The following is a 13826-nucleotide window of genomic DNA, read 5'->3' on the forward strand; positions in this document are numbered from 1 at the left end:
ATCATGTGTTTCTCTCCACACTTAGATTGTTCAAAACCAAGAGTGGACCTGCATACACATTATGAACTGTAGTTTAGGTAGAGTAATAGTACTATGGCATTAATTACAATATATTATAATAATACAAGATGGTTTCAATAAGAAAAGCAGGGCAGGAGCATAGCTCTGCACATGGGAGCTTTGAGATAGGTAGGTTACTTGTTTGATAAAAATGTCTTAAAGCATAAAGTCTATTCATCTAAAAAGCAACATGTTCATGATAAAAATTCCAAAAGGACAAAATACAAAATAAGAGTAAGACCTCCCAAACAGAAAATTCCAGACCCAGGTAACTTCTCTAACAAATCCTAGAAAATATTTAGGAACCATTTGAAGAGAGTGGCATTCTGCCTTCCAGAAAACATAGGAGGAAAGGCTTTCTTTACTCTCTTTATCTAAGTTACATATTATTTTGACACTCAAACCAAATTATCATAAAAAACCACAAATATCTCCCATGTATACAAACACAAAAGTGCTTAGGAGCACACAAGATGCAGCAAGCTATGCAAGGTTGGTTCAATCTTCAAAAATTAAAGTAATCCACCATATTATCAAGTATAGAAAAATACATAGCTGCAGTAGACAAATAATAAATTGTTTACAACATAACATTCATTTACAATAAGTCATACTATCTACTCAATCCCTAGCAGTGCAAAATAAAATAAAAATAAAAGCATTCTCAACAAGAAAGAAAATTCACCTTAAGCCACTTAATATATGGAAATTTCCTTAATTAATAGCTAATAGTGCACCAAATGTTACAAAATCTGAACCTTTTGCTTTAAGATATGATGTCTCACTACTCCTGTTCAACATCAGCTCCTAATCAGCATCACACAGACACTTCAGCCTGTTCAAGGAGAAAAAAGCAAAAGAAACCAAGGCACAGAGATGGAAAGGGAGAATTTGCATGCACCCCCAAGGCAGATGACATAATGGCATTCTCAATGATTCTCAGTCCTGTTCAGGGCATTTGACAATCAATGTATAGAGACATTCATGCTGTTACAATTTAGCTTGGGAGGGATGCCCCTGACACCTAGAGGTCAAAAGTGATGACATTTGACAATATAGCATTTGATGAGTTATGCACCTACACCCTCAAAAAAAATTACCCGGCCAAAATATAAGTGGAGCTAGGGTTACAATACAGTATTTTATGATGATATCCCTGTACTGTGCCAAAGATCCTATACAAATGCCAATGTTGTTTCCAGACAGCAGGCATACAAAATAAATGAAAGAATGAGTGAATGAATGAATGAATGGTATTATCTAGAACCTCTAGTCTCACGTTGGAGTATTTGCTTTTCTGTGTAACTATGGAATAGGATTTTAAATCTCCAGCACTTAGGGATGGGGCTATAGCTCAGGGTTAGAGTGTTTAACTATAAGAACGAGAGTTTGTGCACCATCCAGAGTACTGAAAAACAAACAAGCAAATAAAAACTAACACTCGAGTGCCAGGCACTCTACATATGCTTTCTCATCTTAATCTTCTGAGTTTTACAAATGAAGTAGACCCGGAACAACATCTTACTTAGGTCACACTTTGGATCAGCCTCTGCCAGACCTCTGTGCTGAGGCAGTGCAAACATGAGGTAGTTGTCCTGGCTCTTTGTATCCTTTGATGTGTCCTGACAATGGTGATACACACTCCAGCAAAGTCACAGATTAGAAAATGCTTTATAAATTCTTCTGCTAAAGTTGTTTTATCCATTATTATTGAGAAAGTGATAACTCAACCTTCAAGTCCTACCCACCAAGTTCTTACTTTGGGCTTCACTTCCTACCTTTATTTTCCGCATAGACTTCTGGCCGCAGTAATGCCAGGGTCCTTTGTACATTCATGCTTTTCATGGTTTTGAAATCAGGGAATAATATGTCAATTATCATAGAAACCTTAGATACATTATCCTCAATATCACAAAACTCAGATATATGTTGTCTATCCAAATAGTCTTGCAAACTGTTGAGATATAAAACATAACCTGAGGTTATTGTAATTTAAGGCATAAACTTGTATGAAAACTTATATGTTAATGTATTAGAGCTTAATAACACAATATAAAACTTCTTTCTGACCACATATTATCACTCTGAAAGTAACTCCCACTGTTTCCAACACCCTTTGGCATCCATTGAATTCCCTTTTGTGTTGTTCTCACCTGCTTAAAATTTTAAATGTCATCAAAAACTTGCTCAAGGTTAGAACACTTGGGTAGCATGCAGAAGGCTCTAGGTTCTAGGCCCGACAATACAATAGCAAAACAAATTCTAGAATTACCTGATACCTGAGAAATATGAAGTGACCAGAAACCACAGGAAAAACCCACAGTTTATAAAGCAAGGAGGAAACATCCTGTAATTCTCCAACAGACAATGCAGTAGCATTGGGACACAGAGCTTTGTGGGCCTAGCCACAAAGCCTTTTACTCACCACACTCATTCTGGCACGTCTTGCAAAACTGTTGTATCAAACTATGACTTTTAGTCTTTAGCAGAATAAGGGCCATGGACAGCAACACATAAAACCAACATTCTGATAATTGCCTGCTCATTTTGAAACATCTAAAAATGTATTATCAAGGCATACATTTATTTTGTCATTATCAATTTTATACCAGTAAGTGTCTTAAGACAGGGAGCCTAGAAGATGGAAGAAAATATTGGAATATGGACAGAGTTGACCGAGACAGTGTATGCTTCCTCTAGGCCTGAGACAATGAAGTCAGATGGTGTCCCAGACTTAGAGAGGTCAGCAGGGAAAGCTAGTCCCTTTCTAATTTTCCTGACATAAACATTGAGGGAAGTCTCCCATTTTCTGAACACATAATATTCTAGGTTGGCTGAAAAACATTCATAGTATCTACATTAAAAATATTAGGTTTTGAAACAATTGTTCATTATGCTCCATCACCAAGTGACACACAATGAGTGATAAAGATCTGGCCTTAGCTACCTGTCCCTTTTCTTCTTTAGCATCACAGGTGAAAACCTAACATGAGTCTCTTCTGGATGCTCAGATGGTTCCTCCTCTTCTGCTTCAGACTGAGGTTGAGATTCTTCCTGGATAACATCTTCTTCTACTTCTTTTTCTCCTTGAGATATAACGAGCACACAGCTTATGCCACGTGTGACAAATGATACAAACTCTTCAAAGTCCGGCTACAAAAGATGAGAAACTGTTTCCCTTGGGATCCCAGCACAAGGGCATTAAAATGGTGGTCACTGTGAAAAAACAGTGACATCTTCCCTTCTGTGGTTATTAACAACGCCATGTTACCCTCATAAACCTTCTGTTTGCAGGAACATTTTTACATAATAAACATTTACACCCAGTAGAAAATGATTTTAAAGATAGTGCACACAACTACTTCCCAGCACCAGGATGTGGGCAATTCATCTGAAGGGCTAGTTAAAATGCATTTTTATTTTGTTTTGCTTTGTCTTTTTAATGAGGTCACTAAGTTGTGTGAGTAGGGAAGAGGAGGCAAATCTAGAAGTAATTGGGAGAAGGAGGGAAATGAATAATTATATTGTACAGAATCTCAAAGAACTAACACAGACACGAGAGAGAGAGAGAGAGAGAGAGAGAGAGAGAGAGAGAGAGAGAGAGAGAGAGAGAGAGAGAGAAAGAGAAAGAGAAAGAGAGAAAGAGAGTTGTGGTGGGGGAAATCTTTTGGTTCTCTATCCCACAGTTTCTAAGTCAGTCACAGTTGGATCTAAAATGTCTTCCAGTGGCCGTGTGCTAATAAAGGCTTGGTCACCAGGACATGATTGCTACTGAAAGCAAATGAAACTCTTAAATGGAAGGCTGTTCAATCACTGGGTATTTTCTTGAAGCAGTTACTAGGACTCTGATGTCTCCTCTCAATCATTCTTTGTTCAAAGCTTCATAAAGTGAGCAGCTTTAGTTTACCATGATCTCCTGAACATGATGTTCTGCCTCACCACAGACACCAAAGTTGTGGGTCCAAGCCACTATGGAATGAAATGTCTGAAGTTATGAGACAAAAATGAAGCTTTTTTTCCTTTTTAATTGGCTTTTGGGGGGTATATTCATTACACTGATAGAAATCTCACTGACCTAATAGCTTCTCAATGACATTCTTAAGGGTTTTTCTTTATTTTATATATGTGGAAACTGGAACCAAGAGAGAGAGCTGAAATAGTACATCAGTTATTCAAGTGCTGACCAGCAGACCTTTCTCTATGAGTAACACACTGGGCACTCCCTAACAATATTCCTGGATATGACTACTGAGCAGCTAAAATATGGATAGTGTAAATAAGACTCCAATTTCTAAATGTTATTTAGTTTGAGTGAATTTAAATCCAAATAGTCACATGTATTTACTACTGCCCATCACAGTGGCAGAGTGTTTTTAAAATATAGGTCTCCCTTTCAAAGTCATAACCATTCCCCTTTAAAATTTTTTGAATGCTGCTTTTACTTCATTCTTCCAGGAAGAAGACAACTTGCTGGAGGATAGCCTTAGAGAAAGGACACAGACAAAGTGTGGGTTACAGCATCCCTGTGTACCAGATGGAAAGGAATACTTTCAGCCAGGTCTGAAAGTTGATGGGAGAGAACTGGCTGTTCACTTCCAGAGAAAATAGAAGAAATAAGTCTTCAAAAAAAAAAAACATTCAGTTTTGCTTGGGCGCTATTGTTTACACTGGAGCACTGGAGATGATCTCAGAGCCACCATCTTTGGCATCACTAGGGTATGGACATCACCAAGTCACCAAAAGTTTATTCAGTTGGTTAATTTATTAATATTCTACTCTATAATAAAATCTAAACTTATAGCAAATACTGTAATTGAATATACATATATTATATTAGTGTGTGTTAGTGTAAATAAGTAAATGAGTACACAGTGGATTTTTAAAAGCCTTCTTACCTGGTCTGCTAAATGACCATAGAAATCCCTCACTAGCACTTCGGGGAGAAACATGTTGTCCTGTACTTCTATGACAAATCCTTCTTTGGTAATCTTCAATTCAGGTAAGGTTAGAAGCAAACATGACACAGGAAAACATGTAAAAGGAATTAGGGCTATTTACTTCAGAACTTAATAACTACCTAGTTTTAATCTTTTCAGGTAAAGAACCCAAGAAAATCCACAGGGTTTAAAGTAGCTCAGAAATGTATAAAAGTGTTCTTTTGATACTCCCCAGATACACGTTTTTAAAACTTAAATAAAAAAATTTCAGCATTTTTATTATAGTGGACTGACTCAAAATTGGAAATCCTAACATAAAAAGATAAGGAAAATAAGAACATAATTAGGAACATAATTCCAAGAAAACACACACACACACACACACACACACACACACACACACACACACACACACACTGTTTAAATTACTCATACGATTGAAATTTGAAAATACTTCTCAACTATGTCAGAATTATTTTAAGTTCTTTTTTTCCCATGTTTCTGTTTTTTGAAGGCTAACTCAGTTGAAATACTAGATTCCCATGATACCTTACCTCCAGAAACACACCTTACTATTAAAGGTGTGTGACTGAGAGTCAAATGATTAGATAACAATCTACCAAGCAAGCAGAAACTGCAAAAAAAAAACCTGACATAACAATCCTGTTATCAGATAAGATATATATAAAGAAAAAAATTAGTAAGAATAAATTTCTTAAAGACATTATGTATTTAAGAAGGGGATGATTCATCAAGAATATATTCTAGTAACCAATTTACATGCACCAAATGTTCAGCTACAAATTTTATGGAACAAACACTAATGGAGTTCAAAAGTCAGTTTGACCATGATATAGGCAATTTCAGCACCCGTCTTAATTTCAGATTCATCATTCAAACTGAAAATCAGCAATGCATCCTCAAAGCAAACAAACATGCAACAGACAAATACACAATATTCCATTTGACAGATATAAAGCATGATATTTTCAGTAGCCCATGGAAACATATTTAAATAGACCACTTTCTAGGTCATAAAGAAAGACTTACCAAATATAAAAAAGCAACTCCCTGTATTTTACCAGGCCATGGTCCTGTCAAACTAGAAACCCATAATAAAAAAATGGTAACTACATAAATTCATTGTGACCAAACAATGCATCTTGGATGTTAATATGTCACTGAATCAACCAAACAGGAAATTTGAAAAGATCCTGGAAACAAATGACGATGAAACCACAATGATGTGCCAACACCTTTGGGATATAGCTAGGATAGGTGTAGAAGGAAACTTTACAGCTATGAATGTTTACATCACAAGTATATGGGGAACGGAGGAAAGAACTATCTGAGAATTCTCAAGAAAATAATTTACAGTTGGAGCCCAAGCCCAATCTAAATGATAGTAAGAAATAATAAGGATTGGGATATATATTACTAAATTGGAGACTAAAACAACAATATATCGAATCAATTAAACAAAGTCTCAATTCTCTGATAAAATAAGATGGGAAACATCTTGCCATGATAAATAAGAGAGAGAGAAGACCTAGATAGAGACTAAAAAAGAAAATTTACTACAGATTCCACTGCAATGCAGAGAAGCATCAAAGAGTTCTTTGAAAATTTATACTTCAAAAAAGTGGAAATCCAAGCTGGGCGTTGGTGGTGCACACCTTTAATCCCAGCACTCGGAAGGCAGAGGCAGGCAGATCTCTGTGAGTTCGAGGCCAGCCTGGTCTCCAGAGTAAGTGCCAGGACAGGATCCAAAGCTACACAGAGAAACCCTGTCTCAAAAAAACTAAAAAAAGTGGAAATCCTAGAAAAATGAATAACTTCCTAGATAAGTATTACCTACAAAAATTCAATCAAGAAAATCTAAATAACTTAGATGAATCCATAAGTTAGTAAGATTGAAGCAGTAATACAAAAACCTAGCAACAAATACAAGTTCAGGTCCAGATGATTTCTGCCAAACCTTTAAAGAAGAACAAATATTAATGCTCCTCAAACTGTCCTATAAAATAGAAATGGAAGGAATATTATTAGTAAATTCTCTCTCTAAAGCCAGCATTGCCCTGATACCAAAGCAGGATAAGGACACAGCAAAGCAACAACCCTACAGATCAATTTCCCCAGGGAACATAAACACAAAAATTCTCAAAGTTTTGCAAACTATATTTAAAAAATACATTAAGAAGATCATACAACTTGATCAAGTTGATTTCACTGCAGGATGCAAGGTTTATTCTACAGACACAAATCAGTAAGTGTAATTAAATATATAAATAGAATAAAGGACAGAAACAGCATTATCATTTGGACCTGAGTAGAGAAGGCTTTGCCAAGTTAAATATCCTTTCATAAGAAAATCCCTGAAGATCTGTACCCCACTTTTTAATTGGATTATTAGGTGTTTTGGAAACTAGCTTCTTGAGTTCTTTGTAAATTTTGGAGATCAGCCCTCTTCGGATATGGGGTTGGTGAATATCTTTCCCGTTCTGTGAGTTGCCACTTTGTCTTGCTGATTGTGTCCTTTGTCTTACAGAAGCTTCTCAGTTTCGGGAGGTCCCATTTATTAATTGTTCTCAGTGTCTGTGCTACAGATGTAATGTTCAGGAAGCTGACTCCTGTACCAATTTGTTCAAGGATACTTCCCACTTTCTCTTCTAAGAGGTTCAGTGTGGCTGTATTTATGTTGAGGTCTTTGATCCATTTAGACTAAAGTTTTGTGCATGGTGGTAGACATGGTTCTATCTGCAGTCTTCTTCATGCCAGCATCCAGTTATGCCAGCACCATTTGTTGAGGATACTATCTTTATTCCATTGTATACCTTTAGCTTTGTCAAAAATCAGGTGTTTGTAGGTATGTGGGTTAGTATCAGGGTTTTCAATTCCATTCCATTGGTCTACCTGTCTATTCTTGTTCCAGTACCAAGCTGTTTTCAGGACTACAGCTCTATAATACAACTTGAAGTCAGGGATGGTGATGCCTCCAGAAGTTCCTCTATTGTACAGGGTTGTTTTGGCTATCCTGGGTCTTTTGTTTCACCATATAAAGTTGAGTATTGTTCTTTCAAGGTCTGTGAAGAATTATGCTTGTGTTTTGATGGGAATTGCATTGAATCTGTAAATTGCTTTTGGCAAGATTGCCATTTTTACTCTGTTGATCCTACCTATCCAAGAACATGGGAGATCTTTCCATTTTCTGGTATCTTGTTTAATTTCTTTCTTTAAAGACTCAAAGTTCTTGCTATACAGGTCTTTCACTTGTTTGGTTAGTGTTACCCCAAGATATTTTATGTTGTTTGTGGCTATTGTAAGGGGTGATGTTTCTCTGATTTCTTTCTCAGCCCTCTTATCGTCCTGCCACTTTGCTGAATGTGTTTATCAGTTGTAGGAGTGGGGTACAGAACTAAATAGAGAATTCTCAGCAGAGGAATCTAAAATGGCTGAAAGACACATAAGAAAGTGTTCAACATCCTCAGCCATCAGGGAAATGCAACTCAAAACAACTCTGAGATACCACCTTACACCGGCCAGAATGTCTAAAATCAAAAACACCAATCACAGTTTATGCTGGAGAGGATGTGGAGAAAGAGGAACACTCCTCCACTGCTGGTGGGAGTGCCAACTTATACAGCCACTTTGGAAATCAGTATGGCAACTCCTTAGGAAAATGGGAATCAGTCTACCACAAGATCCAGCAATCCCACTCTTAGGCATATACCCCAAAGAAGCACATTCATACAACAAAGACACCTGTTCATCTATGTTCATAGCAGCATTATTTGTAATAGCCAGAACCTGGAAGCAACCTAGATGCCCCTCAACTGAAGAATGGATACGGAAAATGTGGTACATTTACACAATGGAGTACTACTCAGCAGGAGAAAATACAATGGAATATTGAAATTCGCAGGCAAATGGATGGAACTAGAAGAAACCATTCTGACCGAGGTAACCCAGTCACAAAAAGACAAACATGGTATGCATTCACTCTTATATGGTTTTTACACATAGAGCACAGGATTACCAGCCAATAATCCACATCACCAGAGAAGCTAGGCAACAAGGAGTACTCTAAAAGAGACATACATGGTCCCTGGAGAAGGGGAAAGGGACAAGATCTCCTGAGCAAATTGGGAGCATGGGGGGAGGGGAGAGGGAGATAGGAGAATGAGAAGGGGAAAAGAGGAGGGGCCAGGAGGTCATAAGGGAGCAGGAAGGTTGTGTAGGGGAAGAACTAGGGAGAGCAAAATAAGAGATACCACCAAAGAAGGAGCCTGTATAGGTTTAAAGTGAAGTCACGCACTAGGGAAATGTCCAGAGATCTACAAGGATCACATCAACTAACCATCTAAGTAACAGTGGAGAGGCTACCTTAAATGCCCTCCCTTGATAACGAGATTGACAACTAACTTATATACCATCCTAGAGCCTTCATCCAGCAGCTGATGGAAGTAGAAGCTAAAAACTGAACTGAACTGGAATCTAGTTGCAAAGAAGGAGGAGTGATGAGCAAAGGGGGTCAAGACCACCATGGTAAAACCCACAGAAACAGCTTACCTGAACAAGGGGAAGCTCTTGGCCCCAGACTGATCACTAGGAAACCAGCATGGAACTAATTCAGACCCCATGAATGTGGGTGTCAGTGAGGAGGCCTGAGAAATCTATGGGGCCTCTTATAGTAGATCAGTACTTATCCATAGTATAGGAATGAACTTTGGGAGCCCATTTCACATAGAAGAATATTCCTTTAGCCTAGACACATGGGGGAAGGCCTAGGCCCTATCCTAAAGGATATGACAAACTCTGAAGACTCCACCCCATGGAAGGCCTCACTCGCCCTGGGGAGCAGAAATGGTATTGGATAGGTAGGGTGTTAGCTGAGGGGGGGCAGAGGAGGAGAGGGAGGGAGGGAGAATTGGGATTGACATGTAAAACAATCTTTTTCTAATTTAAATAAAAAAATTAAAAGAAAGAAAATCCCTGAAGAGACTAGATATAGGAGAAGCATATCAAAACTTAATAAGAGCTATCTGTGGAGAACCTGCAGCTAACACTATGCTAGCCACAGAAGCAGTGAGAGCACACCTCTAAACTTTGGAATAACACAAGAGTATTCACTATCTCTACTCTTATTCAATATGCTGCTAGATATCCATAGCTAGAAATCTTCGATAAAGCAAGAAGACATGAGAAAGAAACAAAAGGAATTCAAACAGGAAGGAAGATACATCATCCCCATTTGTAAATGGCATGACCTTATACTTAAAGAACCTTGTTGACTCAACTAGAGAAATCAGAGCTAACAAACTCCAGTAGAAAAAAACAATGTAAAAAAATCACTAGCATTTCTATGCACTGACAACAAACATGCACCCCACCCCCAAAATACCAGGGAAACCTTATTAAAACAAAAAGAAAATACCTAGGAATAAAACCTAACCAAACAGGAACACTTTAAGATACTAAATTTATAAAACTAGCAATATTTACCCAAATGAATTAGAATCAATTTCACATATATGTAAGGAACTGTGAAAATTGTATCTTATATATATTTCTATATAATGCATATTATATTTTACATACATATAAATATACACATTGGGTCTAAAAGAAAGCACTGAATGTCATCTTGAACTATCATGCATTGATTGAGAAGTGCCATCATTTATATTATACAAGAATAAAGCAAGCTAATGTGAGTCTATAACAATATTGTATCCCAAATAGCTAAACAAAAAGAACATTTATAAACAATCCCATTTAACGTCTAAAATCATGAAAGTTTCTGTAGGACGGTGGTAAAGCAGTTAATTCAAGGAAGATACAGAGGGAGCTCTTTGTAAGGCAGAATAAGCAAACTCCTATAGAGGGAGGGAGCTAGGACCAGCAATTCAGTGCACTCTCTTTTATCATAAAGTATTATTTTGCAATTTAATCAAACAACTTTTGGTATTACTTACTTTTTCCTTAATTTCTATATTTTTTCTCCTGAGTACAGCATCAGGTCTGAAAATAACTATATTGTAAATTTCCCCTAAGAGGAAAACCAAAAATTAGTTTTCTTGGCTCAGAACCAGGATAATGAAAGGTCTGGCAACTAGAAATATGAATTGATAATATCTGGGTTATTAAATAGACATGATATAAGTATACAGACATGTGTAGTGTTGATACAATTCTCATACAACAGAATCACAAATATGGTTCTTACCAGTCAGTATTAACAGTCAGTGAATCTTCAGCCATGCACTATGCAAATAAAAATCACAAGCCAATAGAGCTACTATGTAAGAAATGCACTCATCACAAACTTCCTATTATCAGTTGTCTTAGTTACCTTTCCTGTTACTATGATAAAATACCCGGCAAAAGCAATTTACCCCAGAAAGGGTTTATTCTGGCTCACAGATCAAGAAAGCAGTCCCCCATGGTGGGGAAGCCAAGATGGCAGGATGTTGAAGCAGCTGCTTATATTACATCCCCCCCAGTCAAGAGGCAAAGACTGATGAATGAAGGCTGCTGTTGAGCTTTTGGTTCCTTTTTATACCTTTCAAGATCTGACACAGGTAATGGTAACAATACCACCTACAAGTGGCCAGGTCTTCCCACCTCAGATAACCTGATCAAGGTGATCCTGCACATACATGCACAGACATTTCTGCCCTGGGTGATTCTAGATTCTGCCAAACTGACAGTTTACACTATCCATCATATCAGATCCTGTGTGTAAGTAAATCTTCGTCTTTATACCCCCACAGGGAATGAACATACACACCTGTGAGGGAACACAAAGTTACGAGTGTGTGCTCATGAGTTTAACACAAGCACATGAGTACATGCACACAAACAGACACACACACAAATACACAGAGCAGCTAACCTTTCTAAATGCAACCCTTTAATACAGTTCCTAATGTTTTGGTGATCCCAACCATAAAATTATTTTCATTGCTATATCATAGCTGTAACTTTGCTACTGTTTTCAATTGTAATATAAATATATGAGTTTTCTCACAGTCTTAGGAAACCCTCACGAAAGGGTCCTTTGACTTCATAGGGGTTGTGACCCACCAGTTGAGAAACACTGACATAGAGACTCCAGTAAAGGCATGGAATTTTCAACTGAGATTAAGTCCAAAATTCTGAATTCCAAGAAGAAATTATTCTCACAAGGTTTAAAGGTGAAAGATGAACTGGAAACCAGTACCAGACAGTTGCAGTAGATAGGAAAGAACATATGCTCATGGGTAAGCTTTGAAGGTCTTTAAAAGCCTGTTCTGACTCTCCCCGACACAGCCACTCTTCATTGCTACAATAGTGTAGTGAGGGGGTCTATGTGCAAATACAGTCGCTGGACTCCATTACTTTGTTACTTACCACCACTGTCATACTGCATTTCCCCGGGCTCTACATCAGATTGGTCTACGAGTGGAATTTCCGAATACTGTGAAAGAGAAATGAAAGTAGAACAATTACTTTAGTGTGGTAGTCAACGAATGCCTAGAAATTTTGTTTATAGTAAATAAGAGCCAGGGGAAATAGAAGGTAAAACACAAATGAACCTTTGATTTGCAGTAGCAACATGCTTCCTGAGGAAGCTGTATCATGTCTGCACTAGCTAGATATAAAGCACTATAGTTCGCATAAAGTGTCCCTGGGGACCCATTTGTCAGAGGCTAAAGCTCAAGTCTGTGGTGCTAGTGGGAGACTATGGACAATTTTTAGGAAGGCCTAGTTGCAACGAAGTAATTCATTTGAGACATGACCTTGAAGGAGTCTATACAACACTGATTTATTCCTCTCTTTCCTTTTCACTTCTTGCCCACCTCCCAAGTTGAATGATTTGGTTCTCTACAAACTGCCTGCCATGATGTGCTGTCTTGTCACAACCCTACAGCATCAGGAAGGAAAGACAATGGAGTGACACCTGTGAAACCAGGAGCCTAGCCACATCTCTCCTCTTTATTAGCCAACTGCCTTGGGTATTTTATCGCAGTGACATAAAGTGGCCTGACATATCTAATTAGGGAAAATGCTTTAGGAAAACACAAAATATGACACATTTCAAAAGTTATAATAGCCATTCATCACTAGTGTTACCTGGGGACGATTCATTTCACCTGCTGAAATTCTCCTCTCTTCTTCTATCAAGTAAATGACCTTTTTATAGATAAGTGGTGCATTTGCACCCAGAATCTTTGCAACAATTTTACCATTCTACAAGAGAAAGGAAAGTATTAAGGGACTTTTATTTTTTTATTTTCATGTGAAGTCAATAATTAACATTTACTCTGAACTAAGTTCCCTCTCCTTGGTCCCATATTCCACCAACCATCTTTAGGATACTGTAATCAGCCATTTGAAAGTAATAGTGATGGGACAGTTCAGTCGGATACCAGCCTGACAATTCTCTTGAGCAGAGCTGTGGCTAGAATGAAGCTTTTGTTAGCTGAGAAACATGACTAATAAAAGAAGTCAGGATGGGAGTGTTTAAGTAATGAATGGTCAGCTGGAGGGCAGTTTTGTAGTTAGGGAATACTATTCTCCCATAGCGGTCCTCCATGTGGTGTGTATAGAACAGAGTACCTGAGGAATGAACACAGGGCTTAGTGGAAGCAGTATGCTGGGAGGAAAGATCCTGATGGAAAGGAGACTAAGAATTCACCAGCTGGGGCAAAGTAAGGTGTCAACATAGATAATGAAACCCCCAGGAGGACAAGAGAACTTGGTTTTGAAAGTCAGACTTTGAACCATATGACAAAATGTGATGTTATGAAAAGAATTTACTCTAAGATCTAAAGTGACAGGACTGAG

The 13826-nt window shown here is 37.8% G+C and overlaps 1 protein-coding gene across 1 annotated transcript in view; it reads right to left on the bottom strand.

Annotated features, from left to right (window-relative positions):
• Nme8 (NME/NM23 family member 8) overlaps window positions 1–13826 on the bottom strand; it is a 53014-nt gene that overhangs the window by 35534 nt on the left and 3654 nt on the right. Inside the window, exons 5-10 of the mRNA XM_027409260.2 lie at window positions 13113–13229; window positions 12390–12456; window positions 10973–11046; window positions 4956–5048; window positions 3008–3213; window positions 1839–2014 (exon numbers count right to left, since the gene is read on the bottom strand). Of these exons, the coding sequence (XP_027265061.2) occupies window positions 1839–2014; window positions 3008–3213; window positions 4956–5048; window positions 10973–11046; window positions 12390–12456; window positions 13113–13229 (733 nt within the window). The remainder of the gene's footprint in view (window positions 1–1838; window positions 2015–3007; window positions 3214–4955; window positions 5049–10972; window positions 11047–12389; window positions 12457–13112; window positions 13230–13826) is intronic.

This window comes from Cricetulus griseus, chromosome 3 (assembly GCF_003668045.3).
Source record: "Cricetulus griseus strain 17A/GY chromosome 3, alternate assembly CriGri-PICRH-1.0, whole genome shotgun sequence".
In the NCBI taxonomy this organism is placed as follows: domain Eukaryota; kingdom Metazoa; phylum Chordata; class Mammalia; order Rodentia; family Cricetidae; genus Cricetulus; species Cricetulus griseus.